Here is a 21,021-nt window from a genome sequence, read left to right on the forward strand (position 1 = left end):
AGCCAAAGTACTTCAATTTACCTTGTTCATCCTATGCTTCTTCTGTGGGACACACACACAGAGTCGCACAGTCTCTCTCTCTCTCTCTCTCTCTCTCTCTCTCTCTCTCTCTCTCTCTCTCACACACACACACACACACACACACACACACACACACACATTCACCTGGCTAGCCCCTATTCAAACATAGAATCCAATTTGAGTACTCTTCCCACAGAATAGTTTTCTCTGCCATTTATTCAACTACGTTCAGTAAATTCAAAAAACACTGAACACCAATTATGTATAAGGTGGTAGTCTACCTGCTGCAGTTGCGGATTTAATTTTTTTCTAGTTAAGAATGCAGTTCCAATTCTCAAGGGACATCCATTGAAACTGGAAAGAAAGGTAATAAAAATACCATGCTAGCTCAAACGGGAAACACTATGAGGACAACTCGCATAGAGGAGACAGAGAGTGACATATAGCCAGCCACCTTATAGTCAAGAAGGAAGGCATTGCTTACAAGGTGGCGTTTGAGCAATGGTCTGAAGGAAGGATAGCAGTGAGCCATCTAAGTTTCTGTGTAGGTGTGCCATAAAAATCCACAACCGATAATAAGAACCTAAAGTAGGAGCTGCTTGGCCAGTCAGGAAGGGCGGCATGTCGGAGTGAAGTGAGCTCACCAGAGTGGAAGCCAGCAGAACAATATGCTAAGGAGGGAAGGAAATTATTCGGGGTGTTATATACATTTATCTTGAAATGGAAGAATGGAAGATTGATCAGTTTGTAAGACTGGCTGCTGAGTTGTAAAAAGACAGTAAGGGCACCATGACTAATGCTAACATACAGGACAGAAAGATTTTCCAAAGTTCTAGATAAAAGATGCTAATGGCTTATAGAAAACTAACACAGGAAAGAGAGGAAGAAGGGCCTGGTTTAAGAAGTATATTTAAATAGAGTGCTGAGGTGAAATTAGAGAACAGATGAATTAAAATATGCTCATTAAACTTATCACTAGTGCGCAATGAGTGTACTAGATAAAAGTACCATAAAATGAAAGAAGAGAGGGTTGACTTTAAAACCGTTTGGTTTCAAGCTACGTTCTCACCCACAGAGGTTCCTGAGAATACAACAGCAATTTTGTTCACAAGGACTATATTAAACTGATATTTAGTATACTAAAACCAAATACCGAGCAACTTATAAAACCTAAGTGCATAGGCGAACATGCCATGGTCACCAGAGGCTACGCATACTGTACAGCTTCTGAAAAACTCCACTTTGCACTCATAAAGTGAAACATTCTTATACTAATCTGTTTAATCATACTAATATTAATTCATCATACTAGTCAGTTATGGCATCACAGACTACCAAGTAGGCTGAAGCACAGTCTGAGAACAGACACCCTAGACAATTTGCTGTTGGGTTGGCTATGGGATGTAGAGAAAGAAGGGAATTCACAGCAGGGGAAAGTTGTTCAGATGCTGTGCCATTGACTACAATATGAAGCCTAGCACCGTTTCTCTTTAGAAGCGTATTGGGCACCCTCTACTAGCACTTAGAGGCACCCGTTGACCATGGAAATGGAGGTCAGGGAGGCGGTCAGGGCTAGAGGTAGAAACTCAGAGCAGGCAGACAGCCTTTGTGTTGGAAAGGAGAGGAGAGGACCTGTGGGATGGCACAGACTTGGGATGTGACGGGGACGGAGGATGACTCCTGGGTGTTTGGTCGATGGATTCCACTCACGAAATTTAAAAGCCCCGCTCTAAAGAACAGGCTCGCACTCCATTCATGGTTTTCTTAGGACAGAACCCACATTTAAGTCACTGTCACATTCAAATCCTTTCTTCAGATGCCTAGCATATGGTCAGCATTCATATGCTTCGTGAATGAGCGAATCAAGAATAGTGTCCACTGGGACACTTTCATTGCTAAAGTCCAGGCTTTCCTAACAGTTACAATCGGGAGCTAAAATGATTAGCTACAGGTTCATCTATCAGATGTACTGCTAACCGAGTTGTCACATTAGTTCCTGTGACCTTAGGGGCAAAGGTAACTGGGAAGTTTAAAATTTACTCAGAGTCACCAACAAGTTACCGAATGGGAGGGACAAAATTAGATTTCAAAATGTAATCGGCCACCTATGCCATTAAGGAAATAATGACAACTCTTCTTTCTAGACATTTTATTTTTTTCAAGGATAACTCTGTTATCTATGCAGACTGCCTGGAGATACTCCAGTGAAAAAGGCATGCAAAAAAATGTCATCCACTGAGATCCTTATGCACATGGAAGGAAAAATTCATTGTTAATGGCGTGTTGCAATCCATGACACTCTGACCACAAAATAAAAATAACTTAGGAAAGGAAATAAGTATTTTTTAAAGTATATATATATATTATGCATAGTGTTCTGTCTGCATGTGTGCCTACAGGCCAGAAGAGAACACCAGATCTCACTATGGATGGTTCTGAGCCACCATGTGGTTGTTGGGAATTGAACTCAGGACCTTTGGAAGAGCAGGCAGTGCTATTAACCACTGAACAATTTCTCAAGCCCCCGAGATAAGTATTTTTAATTTGTGCAAATTATAAATAATAAATAACTCCCCATTTGGTTTTATTCACACTCCTAATTCCTGAAGTTTATATTTTGTGAGGCTTTCTTGTGCTGATACTGTTAAAAACTGTGACATTGGAAGTCATGGCCAGGCCGTATTTAGTCAGCACCCTTTTGGGTAGACTCAAATGATCAAAAGAACTCAGAAAGGCTCTCAGATACATACTCTAAAAGCTGAAGTTATTATATATGTATATTACTGTATATTATTGTAACCAATATTTCACTAATAACAACTCTGAGTCTTACTGCAGCCCTGAGGAGTAGGCAAGGAAACCACTGCCCGCCCTTTGCTGACAACCACACGGAGGGACAGAAAGGTTATGCAGAGGGCATGTGACAGAACACACCCTCTATCAGTTATAAGATAAAGATACCAAGGGACAAAATTTCACATGGATGTGCCATGAATGTCCTCTGTATAACCTACCTTGGAAACCTGGGTTAAACATATAGACCATTTCCAACTTGCAATGGTAGGAACAAATAACTTCTCAATTTTCTAACAACGCGATTAGAAGCCATACCTAGAACGATGAATTTTCATCTGTTTCCAGGTAGCTATGTATGGCATGACAGTCCCTCAAGAGACAAGGAAGTAACAGCAGGTCATAAGTCTGAGTCAATTAGTCACACATGCCGAAGGCTAAGATGTACAGCTCCCTATGCTCAATGTAGTCAGTAGAGTTCTGCTTTCTAGTTTCCATTGGAAAGGTTTATCAATCTGTGCTACACTGTAGGTCCAGGACCTTGTGTGCTAGCCCTCCAAAGGATTTAGCTGGCTTTGGAAGCAGCTTAAGTATGTTTTACAAAAGCTTGCTGGGCAATCCTAATTTGTGGAGAATTGCTGGTAGATTGGGGGTTCCAGTGACTTCTTTTTCCACTTTTTTGTTTCCAAACTTCTGGTCTACCTAGGGTTGTTAGGTTATTATTTTCAATAGTAGAGTTATCTCCCTCCTGGCAGCCTTCTTTTTCCACACAGCTTTTGCTGTAAGCCTTCAAATGAAGGACGTGGCCTCTTTGCTTGCCTCCTTTGGGCTATGAACTTTGGTCTTCCATGTTTCTGCTCATCTTTCTTTCTTCCACTTCATTATTCTCCTCCCAGACTTTCTCCCTCTGGACTCTGAATGCGCAACCTTGATCATTTTCTCCCCAATGAGCTAATTAACATTAATAGAAAGATTATCGACATTAGGAATTCAGAGTCCTTCCAGTTAGTGGCTGTGTCACATTGAGAAAATTATGCAACCTCTCTAAGCCTTAGGCCCAATTACTAAAATAAAGAAAAAAAAATACCAATCTCATAGCATTTTTATAAGAAATAAATGAAATATATGCTCCCTAATAGACATAGTTCAATATTTAATAATAATTTTGAGGCTGCTTCTTTGACGACCTTTTATTCTTTATATCTATTTTTGTTGTAATCCGTTGCAATATTCTGGGATTTCTTTTCTGAGTCATATGACTTGGCTTTTTACATACCCACTCTCATTTCTAATTTTAAGATTTAACATATGTATTCTATAACCCCAGAGTGGCCAGTAAAATATTATTCTGGATTTAACAAGAGCTTTATTGTTAACTTGATGAACACACTGAATCTCCAAAAATATTTATTTCTTTCAGGGTGCGATGCCACCTAATCCATCATGAACAGGTGCACAGGAGTACCTGTTGTCCAAACCACCCTCTGATCAAGTCTGTTCTTATCTCTCTTAAAATGATTTACAAACACCAGTCAGTCTCTCCAAATTACATCTAATACATCTGTCTACTATGGATGCTTTATCCATTCATACCTGCATTTGGCATTACGGCAATAAAACACCAGATCACCATCATGATTCCATAAGTACAAAGTTATGTTAATGTGTTTTTAAAGGAATATACTTCAGTGAAAGAAATCTTGATCGGTGTGCCCAAGACCCTGAATTCAAATCCTAGCACCTGAATACAAAGACTTCCTGAAGGTTGTATTTTGCTGTATCATTGAAGAAAGGTAGGGTGATGGAATTATATGCTTATCACATACAGACAAAAACACTTGGGGAAATGTCAAAATTCCCTTACATTAAAAATTCTCAGTAAGCCAGGGGTAAAGCCCCATAAACCATATGTTATAGTGCATGTGGAGATAAGGAATTCTTTCTTCCATAGTACAGAACAAGGCAGGCATTTTTAGGGTTAACACATCACCATATAATTTCTACCACAGTCACAATAAGAAGAAAAGGAAGAGACATTCACAAAATGAAAAGTGAGCTACCGTTATTCTAAACTGACATAAGAAAACCCGGTGAAACATACTGTTTATAAAGCAAAACAGACTATATCTTTAAATGAAACACATAATATAAAATTTAATTGATTTTTCTAAGTACCAACAACACTTAGAAAGTTAAATAATTAACACTTACAAAGTATCAATTTAGCTTGATGAGCAGACTCTTTATCTTTGTAGTTAAAACCAAATCATGACCCTAGTTCACACAGCATATAAAATAACTTGAGTACATTATAAATGTGAACTTAAATTAAGCAAGAGAAAAAATTCTTCAAAGATGAAATATGAGAGAGTTCATTCATACCCTGGACAAGAGAAAAACTAGTACCATAAAAGAAGAATAAAATGATACAAATTGTATCTCATCTAACTGAAGCACCCTAGTCATCAAGAGATACACATGAAAATGCTTAACCAAATTTGAGACTGGGGGGAAATATTCTCCATGCATCTGTCTGACAGTGAATCCAAATCCTTAGGAATTTCGAGAGAATGAAAACAGAATTACTATAAACCAACAATTAAAAAGCTGAAAAATTCCATTAAAAACGAGAAGTTTCTCATAAGAATGGGCATTTGCCATAGAGAAGGCATCCAATGTCACTAGTCACCAGAACACTTAAACTAAACCATAATGATAAATCATTCCACATCCATAAGGATGGCTAACTAAAAGCGATTGACAAGCTTAGGTGTCGAGAAAATGAAACTGTCATGCTTTGCTCTTGGAGGCTCTACAAAGCAATGCCTGCTTTCAGACTAGAGGGAAGTCTATATAAAATTATCTACCTTAAGATCCAACCATGCCACTCAACATACATCTATAAAAATATACAAAGACATGCACATGCCATGGCAACAGCACAACTCCCAGCAGCCGTGATGACCTGCACAAGTCCTGCACGGCTCCCATTGGCTAAAATTTCCAGTGTGGACTGGGAGTGGCTCCTTAGTCTCCACCCCTTGCTGAGGAGCAATTGGCAGTGGATGGCCACTGTGGGAGGGAGGTCACCTTTCTCTGTAGCAGAACAGCTGGTAGGTTGCCCAGCCCCAGTGGGCGACCTCGCACGCACGCATATATGGGAACCACCACTTGGACTCAGTGTTTTATATGCGCGCACACACACACACAAATATACACAAACACACACACATAACAAAACAACAAACAAAAACAAGCACCAGTCACCAAGAGAACTAAGAAACAAACTGTAGTGTATTAATACATTTCATTTTTAAAGCAGAAATATGCATGAAATTCAAAAGCATATATTGAATGAAAGAAGTGAAGTGATGATACACACCAACCAACACGTGAGTTGTAGGATTCCATTTATATAAAGTCTAATAATAGGTCATCTATATCTGTGACATGAAAATGACCCAGTACTCATCTGTGAGGCACAAATGAGGGAAATTTCTTGGCTATGGTCAGGAAGAAAGTAGAGTGAAGGCCGAACTCCTGCTTAGGGTGAGATTTACACCTACAAGTACAACAGACAAAGTGTGAAGCTGTTCACTTAAGATCTGCGTGTTTTAATGGAAGGGGGTAGGATTCTCTACCAGGAAACATCAAAAATAAAACCATCTAACTTACTTCACTTGACATCCCCCAGACCATGTGGGCCATAACAAAAGCACGATTTTCTACTTTTGGAGGGCTGGATATTTCTCCGCTGTGTGAATGAACCACATTTTCTCTATCCATCCATCCACTGTTGATTCCTTAGGTTATCCTATATGCTAGCTATTTTGACCATTGCTGCAATGAGCAGGGAACACAGATCGCTCTTTGACACAGGGGCTTTAGATCTGTGCCCAATAGTAGGGCTGCTGGACCATATGGCGAGTTCTATTATCTTGTGGTCATAATTTTAGCTTCCTAGGGGCCCCCACACAGCTTTCCATAATAGCTATGTTAATTTACATTTCTACTCAGACTGTGCAAGGGTTCAGTTTTCTGCTATCCTTTGCCAGTGCTTATTATCCCTACCCTTTCTGATCACAGCCATTTTTAAAGGAATGAGATGCTATCTCATTACGGTTTTAATTTGCATTTCCCTGACAATTAGTGATGTTAAAGCCAGACACAGAGAGATGACAATGGTTGCATCATTTCACTTCCCTGTGGAATATAAGGATAAATAATCTCATAGAAGTAGAGATCAGAAGAGTAGGGACCAGTGGCTGGGGGAGATAGGAGGGAAACAGCTTTGAAAGATGCTAGTCAGAGACAGATATTTATAGTTAGATAAAGAGGAGAAGTCACTTCAAGAAATCTCTGTACTGCATGGTGACTATGTGGGTGGTAACATATTGTATACACAACGCGAAGAGCGAGGATGCTAAATGTTCTCAATACAAAAATGGCAAGAGGGAATGCATTTACTAGTGAGATAGAGCTTCCAACTCACAAAGTATGTATTCATCTGCATACGCTATTGTACATTACAAATACATACAATTTTATATGTCAGTGTAGGAACAAAAAGCCAAACTCAAGCAATATGCAATTATTTAGTAGAAGGAAAATTGGCATGTCAATACACCTACTTAATTTTTCAAGAGAGATTTCTCAAGTATTTTTTAAGGGTAATAATCGATCTGGCTTTTAGGTAGAAGTCTGGGGGGTTATTCTAAACAGAAAAACTCGGCCTTACAGGTTAATATTCTTGAGAGAAACAAAGAGAAGCCAGTAGCATATAAATATTTCAGCTCTTATTAATTAAAAATAGGATGTTTGGCAATCCGGAGGCCTTTACGACATGAAAGGACCCAAAGAAACAAAGGCGAGGAGATCAAACAGGGATGGGAAGCCAACAGCTGCGACCTAGCCAGTTAACAAACACGGGGAACAAACCCAAACCCGACGGAGCCCTGCAAAGCCTGCAGCCTGCAAGTAATCGAGACGCTACTCAGAACACCTGCAATGCTGCACACGCTCCATCTCTCCCCCGGAAGCCAGGGTTCCATGGGGGCAATGGCTCTCCACATAGAGGCAGGATAAAGAGACTCAGCTGGGAATGCAGCAGAAGGAGTCCAGCTTGTGCTACCCGAGCAACATCTGCTTTCAATGAGTACGGCAAAGCTTACCCGCCACCTCGACTCTTCACACATTCTTCCCATGGGCAGAAAATGCACAAGTTAAAGAAACGCCAATTAGTTTGTATTCTTTCTTTTAGTTTCAAAGCTTATGTTTTTAAGAGTGTGTATCTATGTCTGTCTTTCCCTCCCTCCCTCTCTGTGGTATACATGTGTGATTATGGATATGCATGTAACATGATATTCATGTGGAAGTGTGTACATGTGTGTGGGTGATATATATATATATGTATGTATATGTAAGTATGTGGTTTAAACATGTGTGAGTATGTATTTGTATGTGTATAAGGATGAGTGTATGGTGTGCACACAGGTGAGTATGTGTGGGTGTGTATGTGTGTGGTAATGTTCATGTGTGTGTCATGTGTTCATGCATGTGTATGTATCTGTGTGTGGTGTGTTCATATGTGTGCAGCTTTGTGTGTATGTATGTGAGTGTGTGTGTGTGGTGTAACAAGTGTGAGTGAGTATGGACGTCCATGTATCATGATGTTCAGTAGAGATCAGAAGACAGCTTTTGGGAATCAGTTTCTTCCACCATTATCTGGGAACTGAATTCGAAGTTCTCTCATTTCTAGTTTTAAAAGTGAAACTACTTTGATTATGTTGTTAATTTATTAGTCAGTGCTAAGAATGTAGCCCAATGGCAGAACCATCTCCTGGCATTAGCTAGGCCATCGCTTTGATTTCTAAATTTAAAAATTTCCTACTAGTATAGGGACACGAAGCACTTCTAACCAGTGATTCTAACCAGCTTTCTTGTATTTCCAGACGGAAAGCTAAGACCGGCAAGCTCTTGAGAAGATTACACTTGTGCCCCAAGTACAGGCACTTATTTAAACCAACCAACAGTTGTCTTTTCCTTGGAACAGGAGCTCTACACTGTCTCGTCCCCACTCTGACTACTGGAGGGCACACTGGAGAATCTTCTGTTCCACCAGGATCCATGATCCTGCCGTGTCTTCATCTGCTGTCTATCCGTGCTCCTTGCATGTCCCTGTTTATCACATATCCATGTTCCCTTGCATGTCCTCAGGTCTCCAAGTCCTTTCTTGAAACCAGCAATTTTCTGTTTAATTCGATGTTGGCAAGCAGCTTGCTGTAAACTGCCTTGATTAACCTGAGGTGTGGCCCTTGTATTTCTGCTCTCTCTGGGAGTTATCATGAAGGGTGTTCAATTTTGTCAAAGGCCTTTTCTGCTATAAAGAGACAATCACTTAGATTTTTCTTTCAGTTTGTTTATATAGTGAATTATATTGATTGATTTCTATATATTGAAACATTCCTGCATCTCTCAGATGAAGCCGACATAACCATGGTGGATGAGTTTTTTGTGTATTCTTAGATTCTTTTTTGCAAATATTTTATTGAATATATTTTCACCTATGCTCTTAAGTGCTGCCTTATTTATAATAGCCCAAACTGGGAAACAACCCATATATCCCTCAACAGAAAAACTGATAAGGAAAATGTGGTATATTTACACAATGGAGTATTACTTAAAAAGGGACATCATGAAATCTACAGGCAAATGGATGAAATTAAAAAAATCATCCTGAGTAAGGTAGCCCAGACACAGAGAGATAAATATGGTATGCATTAATTCACTTATATGTGGCTATTAGCCATTAAATAAATGATAACCAACATACAATCCATCTTATACAAAGACCTTTTATAAAGTATACTGGATATGTGAAGATGAAATGCTATTGTCTGATGAGGATAAGACTTCCATATAATAATCTAAAGTAAGTTATAATAAAGAATGTTATTTATTAAACAAATCATTGCTTATACTGTCTTAGACATAAGATTACACTGCAAATTGGTTCAACAATTTATTCATGCCCTATGTCTCAGAGATACTGAAAGGCATTGGTTGGATCTTAAGTCCCCCTTTTTTGGATTTTATGAAGCCCATTCAGAATGAGCCAGGTTGAGAACACCACCAATCCCATGTTCTAGGTCCATCTGTTGGTAAAAACTATAATGCAAACAGCTTTATACGTGCTATTTTCAATGAAATATCACAGAACAGCTTGTCCCAATGATATTTCTAAAGCTTGCCTGCAAACCGCCTACTGGGAAACCCAACAGAAAGAGAAGGGGGTTGAGGAAAAAACATACAGACAAGTGACAAGAATGGGAAAAAAAAAAGAACAAAAGATAAAGACGGATTACCAAGAATGAGAACACTGGACAACACTACGCAGATTAGTAGTGCAGGATCTAACACGACAGAATGAGATGCCTCAAGGGAGAGGCAGCTGGAAGCAGCTGTATACATTTCAGAGAAAAAGCACAACAGCGCATCTCGCCCAGAAGAAGCTTCAGAACACTTTAGTAGCAGCTAAAGATCCACAGCACCAATACTAAAATACTGAGGAAAATGCACAATGACCATTTATTTTTCTATGCCTCATTTAATCCTTCTCCTAATATAAAAGTTCATTTTCCAAGAGCTAATAGAGATCTCAGCATCTATCATGAACTTTGTGGGAAGCAAACAGCCGGTTTTGAGTCTTCTTCTTTTAATACACAAATCTATTATAAATTACACAACAGCCCCAGCTTAGAAGTGAAGCGTTTACGTGTATCAGTTCAGAAACATTTACCGTGAAGATGACTTCATACTAGGTACTTACTTACCTGTGGTCGGATAACTTTAACGATGTTTTTCAGGGCGGTGTCGGGGGATGGAGGTGAGCAGTCAGGTGTTGGGCCTGTAGAGCTGCTTCTGTGGTGACCAGTTCCTGGAGCAGTAATTGCTACCTCAGAGGCATTATCTGCGAGGAAAAACAAAACATCCATGAACTGAGTCAGTTTACCTCGCAAGACTTGAAATTATCTTTTGTGAATATGAGCTGAAATTTTAACTTAAAAGTGGTATCAATTTTAATAGCATAATTAAGAATATGATCGGTGATGTATTTTAAAAGAAATACATACCAACTGCTCTGTTTTCCTATAAGAGGGTGAATATTAATCCTTGAAATATAGTTCCAACATGAATGAGCAATATTCAGTTTATGGTGGCAGATCATCCTCCACAGTTCTTAAGACTACCACTGCTATATGGAAGACGACAACCTTACCTTGATAATGAGTATAGTTTTTCAATATGATGGGTTTGGCCAACAATTCCCATAATCTTTTTAATGAAAGCTCATTTTTATTAAGTAGGAATTTTATATCTACTTGGTTCCTAGAACCCACACTCAAGCCCATAAAGTAACTTTGCCCAGCCATTCTTAAATCTGAACTTTAATAACAAACTGACATTTGTAGAAAACATAAACAAATTTATCACTACTAGATAATCACAGAAGCCTGCATGTTCAAAATTATAATAGTTGAAATTTCAAGCTCTAAATGAACCTTCCCTGGTGTTCAGCATTTGACAGTGGGAGGAATAGGGAGTTTAAAAACAATATCTTGGAATTCAGCATCTTGTGCAATATTTTCATTTTCAATTTATACTTAAAGTAACACCAGAGGTACAGTTTGGAAATGTCTGAAATACCTTGAAATGGATGGAAAATAACATAACTCTGGTGAGCACACAGAAAGCTCGTGTGCTTGATAATAAACTGGAAGTCTTTTGTGGCTTTTAATGAAAACTATTGCAAGTGGGAGTCTGCAAGAAGTTCATTTCTGTTATGTTTACACTTGTGTCCAACAATTTTACATCCCAGACAAATGAACTAATGCAAATTAGACTAAGACTGTGTTTGCTTTAGATGAGCACGTGTCTCTGCTTTATGGCCATTGCTTATAGGCCTAAGGGAACAGGGATCATTCATAAAGACACCTGTGTTCATAAAAAGAAAGGGGCTAATTCCCTTAAGACTGTGTCCACCAGATGAAAACGCGACTCGGGACCTCGGGAGATGGGTTAGTCAGTAAAGTGGTTGCTGTATAGGCATGAAGTCCCCACTTCAGATTCCCAACATAAAAGATGGGGTTATGGCATGTGTCTGTAATTCCACCACTTGGGTGGCATCAGGGAAGGAACAAAGGGTCCCTGGAGATCACACAGGCCAGGAGGCACAGGCAAGTGATGCGATTCGGGTGCAGTAAGAGACCGTGTTTCAACAAGGGAGGAGGAAAGTGATCGAGGAGGACACCTGAAGACAAGCTCTGGCCTCACCATGCCTGTGCACACATATGAACACTCATCCCCCTGCACACATCCTCATACACACACACACACACACACGCAATTAATTCAGTTTCACTGGAGAATCATGAAACAAAATAAGGCAAATGTGGACTATTCAAATTAAATGGATCATTCATAAAAAGTTTTGAACTGTATGGAGAGCCCTTCTAAGATTTAATAGATACTGTAGACTGTGGAAAGAGGGCAAATGCACAAAGCCCAGAGGACCCCTGCAGCAGAGAACCATGCTGTAGGTACTATTTGGGTGGGTTTATGCTATTTTACATCTGTCTAAACCAAAGATGTGAATCTCCAAAGGTGAAGACCAGATTAGACCACGAGCTTCAGGCAATCACACAGTATCTGTGCAGGCATTACCACGTACAGAGAACCACCATTCCCGTGAGAGATGCTAACGGCGGTGGGAGACACAGGGATATATGGGAACTCCGTAAGTTTGCTCTGTCTTCCTGTGCATCTAGTGTGATAGAAAATACCAAATCATTTTCCCAATCTAAGCTGATTTTCTTTTTTAAAAAATAACTCTGCGATGTACTGAATACTAATAGACTTCTTTCTTAGGCTGAAAGAAGTCTATGATGGCTAAGGTCCTGTCCCAGAGAGCTACAAGGGGTAGTTAGCATCAGGAGAAATAAAGCTATATGAACACACATACTTTATTTTATTGCTTCTAACACTGACTTTTATATTGTGCCTTATTGACCAATGAGTTAATATTAGATATATTTTATTATTATTATTATAGCCTATGCTTTATTGTTCATACCGTTTCTGTATTACACTCACAATTGCTTTTTATATTTATTTTCCAGTTTATCTTTTCTCCCTTTAGCTGTATCTATTCTGCTGGCAAACCCCTAATTTCAATTATATTTTTAAATTCTAAAATTCCTATCTATTGCTCACTAGCTCTCCCATATCACTACCTGACATTGCTCACTTCTCACATTTTTAAGCTTAGCTTTTATTTACTTGAAAATGGGAAGTATTGATTGTTTTAGTGTATGTGTTTAGACAGAATTTTTAAAATATTTCTAATTCAGCGTGTAAAAACTGTAAACATTTATAGGGTACACAGTGATATTTCAGGATCTCTACACAATGTGCAGGGCCTGGATTCGGGTAATTAGCTTATGAATCATCTCAAACATTTATCATTTTTTTTTTGTGCTGTGAATAACTGGAGGTGGGTTGGAAAAAGGAGATGGAGAGAGGAAATGAACAGATGCTGAGGGACAGATAGGCAGGACAGAGAACTTCTAAACGTGTAAAAATCAGAGTCTCATCGCCACAATACCGAAGTCTTCAATGATCTGTGAGTTACACTCCTTAGCATCACGGCTCATCTCCACAGTCATTTTATATTTCACTCAGGTCATAAAAGAAAAAAATCGAGAGCATTAAACATAAATTATTTTCCTCCTCCTCCTCCTTCTCCTCCTCCTCTTCTTCCATCACCTATTAATTCAAAATAGCATCCAGGTTTGCACTGTAGAACTGATGCTGAATTCTGCAAAAAGCATACCTGCATACCAAACACAATGTCCTTTATCTTTCTGGTTTTTGGTATTCTTTACTATAAAAAAGAGAAGTGTTACAATTATTATCTGCGGCCTCTGTGTGCAAACGAAATGAAAGACAGCTATCCTACATGTAATTAGGCCTATACAAGTTTAATAAAAGTTGATTTTTCTATCAAAGAGAATGTTATAGTTAAAATGAGGAAGATGAAACCAACTCCACAAAGGAAGAAGGCATCTAAATATAGTGTGTCTACAGAAACAGTGTTGAGACACTGGAGCAGCTTTGCAATCACATCTTTTATTTGTTAATACAGATTAGTAGAGACAAAACGTAATTCTAGAAGTAAGAGATGGTCTCTTGAGGCCTTGGCTCTTGAGGGATTTCCAGAGAAAATGTACTAGAAATGTCTACACATGCAAAAAGATTTTCTATCAAGATCACAGATTATAAAGGCAGAGAGCTCACGATTGGCAGCCATTGGCTAGAAATGTAGAAAAGCCAATACCCAATATTACTTTAACTCCAAAAGACAGAGAAAAAGGAAAACTTGCAGGCTATGCTCTATCACAAAGGCTAACAAGCTCAGAACCCTAGTAGGGCCAACTGTGAAGTCCAGGAAACACAAATGCTCTCCCTCAATTCCTCCCACTCAGCTCTTCAGTCAACTGGATAAAGTCTACACACTAAGAAAGACAAGTCTGTTTGTCTACTGTTCAGATGTTAAGTTCATCCACAAACAACCTCAGACAAACCCTGAGAAGTGCTCTGCCAAGTGTGGGCACCCTGATGGGCATTTAGGTTGACACAAAATTAGCCGCCATAGAAATGACTCACTGCCAGGACTCTGGCCTTAGTCATTATTTCTGCTGCTTGTTTGGTTTGGTTTATGTTTTGGATTTTTGAGCATTAAAGTCAGGACCAATGCTGAAAGCTTCACACAAACATAAACCAAAAGATTCTCCAGTGTTTGCAACGGTTTAGCAAAATAGAAAACACTGGGTAATCAAGGACTAAATGACTTAGCAAACACAAGTACAAGTATCTACATTTTCTGAATCTGTGATTGCCTTAGCCATTTGATTTTATACTACATCGATTTTGCATTGTTTATAGCACAGACTCATTTCTCTTATTCTCTGTGTGACTTACTTCAGTGCAGTCTTTAAGAAATATCCAGTGAAATAAGATGGACCAAGCAAAACCTGTGCCAAACACAAGCATCACAAGTGTTCTTAGTAATAGCAGAGAAAGATGATCTGGCTTCTCTGGTTCTATGTTCATTCTTTCAGGAGAAGAAAAAAATCTAAATAGAGGGTATTCTAGACTTCTGAAGTATGCATAAAATTCATGGGGAATAAATTTCATCCTAAAATACCCTCGATATATCATTTAGTTACTTACCCAGTGGACTCTTGCAATATGGAGCCTAAGTCCAAAGCCAGTGTTCTGTGTTCTACCTGCAGTTGGTGGCAAGGATAAAATAAGACGGGGAAAAACTGCCTAGAGGGAATTGCTAGGTATACCTGGAGTTTCAGATAGAAATGAGACTCTGCTCAGTCTAAGTTACTACACAGAAGGTTAGACATTGTGACTGTCGGTTTTCTCCAACATGATAATCTTAGAAATAGTAGTTTATTTAGAAGACAAATACCTTACCAATATAAGATAATCCATGTACAGGTTTACAGCATGTATGTGCCGCATCCTTCTCCGGACTATACTGAACAGTTAACGGATGCAAAGGACAACGCTCGGCACATACACCTGACAAATGACACTGAGGTTTCTTCCCACCGGGATTTAGGAAAGATACCAAGAGGTAGGAAGATGAATGCTACAAACTGTAGCTTCTATACAGAAGATAAAATGTTGGTCTTATATAAGCAGAGGCAGACTATCAGAGGCTTGGCTAGGTGAAGGGGGTGGAGAGTGGATGATTAATGAGTACAGAATGTAGCTGGATATATTCTACAGCACTGTGGGTCACTTTAGCTGACAGTAAGTTATTGCATGCTTCACAAAGCCAGAAGAGAGAAAACTCAATGTTCCCAATAGAAGAAAATAACAAATGTTTGAAATGATAGTCAGTGACCCTCATTTGATCGTTATATACTATATGTATTGAATTGCAATACTAACTCCATAAATATGTAGTTATTAGATTAATAATTTGTCAAATGCTGCCTGATTCATCTGTAAACTTTTAACAGAAGGAAATGGCAAGGGAGGGCATTCCCAGAGATGGAAGAGAAAAAACAGTAAATATAAGGGAAAGAGGAATATTGTCAGAATTCAGGAAAGATCAATTTGAATAGAATGCAATATTCTTACAGGAAATACTTAAAGGGAAGACTATATAAAGAATTCAGGATTAGTCGAATCTATGCTGGCATCCTGAAATATTTAATCTGTTTTCTCATCTATGAAATGACACCTTTCCTATAGTACTGTAAAGATAACTGAGACATGTATGAACAGAATTAATTGTAGGTACATAGTAGGTAATAACTATCTATGAAAACAAACAGTGGATCATATTTATAGGTCATAGACTATGGGGCCTTGCCTTAAGTACTTGAAATGAAAATGCTAGTCATTTTACGGTGAAGCCTAGGAGTATGTTATATGGTATAGATATCTAATGTTTGCAATGCATATGAATAATCTTCCCACATAATTAAAAATTAAGCTTGGTCTTCTTCAGACAAAAAGAACCCATAGAGCCAATGAGGTGTCACTTCTGGAAACAGGTTATAAAGTCACTGGGTTCTCTGTGGGATTGTCCTCTTGGGTTCTCCATCTCTCAGATCTCTTATACTGAGAGAGGAGGTAGTCACACACGAAGAACCTTATCAAACACCAGTGTAACGTGGTGAGGTTCTGAAGCCATCATTTCAGCAATTCACCAGGACCTGAAATGTGTGTAGCACCACACAAACCAGCTTGTAAGCAAATTCTCCAGCCTTCTGCCCAAGCTTTGAAATGACCATAGTTCTACTGAACAGACTGACTTACCCTCATGAGAGACCCTCAGTCACGGGCATTAAAAAACAAACCTTTCGCAGCTTCCAGATCCAGGGAGATAGTATATGCTTGCTGTTTTCAGACACATTTTTTTGGATGAATTTTCTATGCAACAACAGATGACTAGTATGTTAGATGCTTGGCTAACATTTATAGTACGGCCAACATGTTTGCTGCCCAGGCTACAATAATAACTAGATTTCTTTAAATCTTTTTGGTTTTTTTAGAAATTGGTCACTATGTAATGGAAAGTGTATAGAAACAAATATAAGTTATAAAACCGTGTTACTTATGCTCCATACTAGAGTTTAGATGATGACAACAGGGACCCTTTAAGTGGCAAGGCAAGTATTATTTGGTCCTAATGTACTTTCTAATAAATTACTTGAATCCATGTGGTAATATCACGTTTAGAATTTATGCAGTTATTTACACTGGAGAGCATGCTGGTAAAATATTAAGCCATACAACTACAGAGTTATGTAGTTTCAGATAGTTCTCTTCCTGAAATATTCTCTTAAGTTTGTTTAGCCTCAGTTTTGTCTGTTTTTTAAGGTTTGATAAAACTATCCGATTAAATTATCAATGCCATCTATTTTTGCTTTCAATTCTGCTAATATCTGTTGAGTTATGCCTGGAAATCACTATTACACAGAAAATTATATATTTTGCTTATGTCCTAGTCATTTTAATAAAACAATTCATTATATCATTTTATGTTTAAAATTTCTTCTGTGAATTTAATTAATATATTTAACTTGATATTATTTATTTGTATTTTATTTTTTCTTGGTCAGTCTTGTTTGAGCCTTTTCAAGTGCAGATTAATTTTTTAATTGAACTTATGTTAGTCCTTTACTTTATAATTTATTCCTTCTTTGTCTCAAAACTTATGAGTAAGCTTTCTAGAAAGATGGTAGCTTAGCTGCATTTTCTATTTACTGCAACCCATCTGCTGAGTCAAAAACACCATTCTTAGGCCAATGTGTTTGAAATGAAGAAGAAAAAAGTAGTTAAATTAATTTTGGTATCTGTTAAATTGCCAAGTTCATATCCTAACTAATACATGGGGCAAAAGCAGTGTTAAGTGACTTAACTGGGTCAATATTTGATAGATAGTTTTCATATACCAGAGAAATAGAAATTTGACAACAGACATGTGGAAAGAAAGATAGCCATTTTAGTATAATGAATATGATAAAAAAAAATTCCCAATGAGTAAAAAGAAAATATTACTAGCAATTTAATGAAATAAGAAAAACAAATGGGTATGGATGAATTAATGAATAAAATAAATAGATAGGTTAAAATACGAAACCTAATGATGAAAATAATTAAGGAACAGTAGCTATTATGCTAAACACAAATGGAATTTTATTAAGTGAAAATAAAGACGCAAGCATCAGACCAGGTTTTTGTGGGAAAAGCTATGTGCCACTTGGGAGAAACACAACTGAAAGAGAATGATAAAGAAAAAGTGGCACTAGTAAGTGCAGGCAAGTGAGCGTAGTGGAAGGAAGCCCTGCACACTGCTGATGGGAATGAAGATCAAAACAGCCTGGTGGCCCCTCAAACATCAGCGAGGTACCCTATGATCATCTGATACCACTACAAGGCTTACACGGCCAAAGCAAAGGAAACCATGCATCAGAGGGAGATCAACGGTGATACATTTTTATTCTTGGCACCATTAACAACACATTCTATGCAACCATCAACCTGAGAACTGATGAAATTCATCTGTGCTACCTGTAATCCATCTGGAAATTTAAAAGTAAAGATGCTGAGTGTTTTCACCACACATAACTGAGAAATATCCAGTGACAGACCCTGCAGCCAAAAACATAATAATAATAGCATGGAGCGAAACAGAATAAGATATTTGATAACACCCTCCGGCTCCCCACACAAAATTACAAACTAACAAAACCCCTGTGCCAGCAGGGGATACGTCCCTTTGAGGTGTTGATAATGTACGTGCAGGAGACCCCTAAAACAATATAGTCCATTGCCATTTCTCTCAGTTGCATTCTAGAAACAGAAGGGAAGAGCCCGTATCGGAAGAAACCGCACTCCTTGGACAAGGACTAGGAGGACTAGAGCTGGAGCTGACAGGGATGCCACTCCCTGGAAACTAGCTCTCACTGTACTAGAAGGGCCATGCGAGCTGTCGATGGAGAAAAACAATCAATAGCCCACTTAGTTTTAATGCCATGACAATGATCGGCATGGCAAGGTAGCCCTGAGTGGCATTTATATTCTAAGGGCAAACAACAGCTATCAAATTGGACTTAGGTCTCACTTAACAGGAAAGAATTCATGCCTCACACTATAAACCTATCTCATTACCATGACTGATAGGGCAGACTACTGATAGAATTGACTACTGCCAGTTTCCTAAGCCAGCGTACTTTCTAATTGCTTCCTAAATACCCTTGTATCCACAGGGAAGTGGAGCTCTCACCCCTCATCCAAGAAGCTGCAGATGGATATCATTAGAGAAGGCCATGGCTGGTCAAAATGTAGAGAGGAACGGACTCCTAGGTACCCAGCTCCAGTTGATAAATGAACAATACAGCTATTGCATCTAAGGCTCAGAGAGTATCAAAGAAGAGGGTGCACAAAGAATCCGAGATCTGGAGGGTGGAGAGGTTGCCTGTGGCATAGTGTCTTCTCTATGTGTTGAGAAAGCTATACCCATGAAAACTCAGTACACAAACAAACCTAAAAACAACACAACTGGTTGACATGGCAACATGATGTGGGACGGGGAGGGGCATTCACAAGATCCTACCACTAGATAAAGGCAAGTAATGACGGTCGCTGAGAGAGGGAGAAACAGTCTTCTCCAAGGACAAACCCCCAATTGGTTATCCAAGTGCAAATGGGCAACCATAAAAAGGCAGACCTAAGAGCAACAGTAAAGAGACTCAGAGAATTGTATTTATGAGTATATTATGATATATATGTATATATATGTAACAATAATAATTAAAGAATAAGAGGTCTTAAATTTGAGATAGGGTCACAAGAGGAGTAAAGAAAGGGGTGAGAGGGAAATGACATAAATACAGTATTCCTACATGAAATTCTCAAAAAATAAATATGTAAGTAAAAATATTTCTAAAGATAAAATTTAGAGGAAAGTGTATAAATGTCTAATAAATGTACAAGACACGTTAAGAAAGAAATAAAATATATGAATCTGAAATGTCTAAAATATTTTTTTCATATTGGGTCATGTTATAAAAAGTGTCAAATCATTATAGTTGACTAGTTTTTATACTGTTAATCCAACCAGCATTTCATTTCCTTCAATCTTCAAATTTAGTTTCTTCATGTATAGTTGAGATTAAGGAAGTGTACCTGCATTGCTAACTTCTTTACACATTAAGCAAATTCAACATACTTGCTGTGGCTTGAGGAATAAAGGAAGAATTGGAGTTTCATTCTAAAAATGGAAGACATTGGGCATAGCAAGAGCTAGGACAGAAAATCATTTTTACTACATTTCTACTTGAAACTTTTAATTCATTGATATAAATTTTTTTAAAAATTCTTGGATGATTCTATTTATACCATAAAGTGACATTAGTTTAGAAATTTGGGAGTTCTTATAGATAAGAAATATCCAAATTCCTAATCAAGCATTGTCTCATATGACATGCACAATTAACAAGAAAATAACTGTTACTTAACTTTTTGAGTCAATTAACATTTGCCATCATTTTTAAGAGGGTTCTCATAGCCTATGAGTAACTGTTTGGCAGTTTAATCAAATGAATTTCAGTTTAGGTAAAATATCTTAGTGTTCATCTTAGAGTTTTTCAGCAAAAATTTTATCTTCTACCAGATCTTACTTAGAATAAATTGTTTCCTATTCAAGAATCCAATATGCTTTATACTTGGTACCAAGCTCCCCATAATGTTTATTAAAATGTGTTAATTATATTAGTAAAAGTTCTATATTCTAATATGATTTCATGCATCAATATTATGAATATTCATCAATATTATAGAAAAGTATAACAAAACCTTGCATGAAGTGTGAGTTTTTGTTTCCTTTAAAGTCCTACCTATTTTGACTTTTAATGCTTCAAGCTTATGTAGAATAAGTTATTACATGTAAAATTGTATGGTTTTATTCCTCAGTATTATGTTTCCTTAGGTATATCATTTTATTGTTTTGTTGCATAATATCTAACCTCCAATTAAATTTTAACTGTTGATACAGCTCTTCAATGCCTTTAATTAAGTTGACCTTGCTTAATATATACTCGTGTATGTGTGTGT

The 21,021-nt window shown here is 38.0% G+C and overlaps 1 protein-coding gene across 9 annotated transcripts in view; it reads right to left on the minus strand.

The window, feature by feature from the left end:
* Anks1b (ankyrin repeat and sterile alpha motif domain containing 1B) overlaps nt 1-21,021 on the minus strand; it is a 760,073-nt gene that overhangs the window by 567,288 nt on the left and 171,764 nt on the right. For all 9 annotated transcript variants that reach the window (XM_013350332.2, XM_013350331.2, XM_026784589.1 and 6 more), the window contains exon 9: nt 10,647-10,783. In XM_013350332.2, the coding sequence (XP_013205786.2) occupies nt 10,647-10,783 (137 nt within the window). The remainder of the gene's footprint in view (nt 1-10,646; nt 10,784-21,021) is intronic.

This window comes from Microtus ochrogaster, chromosome 24 (genome assembly GCF_000317375.1).
Source record: "Microtus ochrogaster isolate Prairie Vole_2 chromosome 24, MicOch1.0, whole genome shotgun sequence".
Taxonomy (NCBI): Eukaryota; Metazoa; Chordata; class Mammalia; order Rodentia; family Cricetidae; genus Microtus; species Microtus ochrogaster.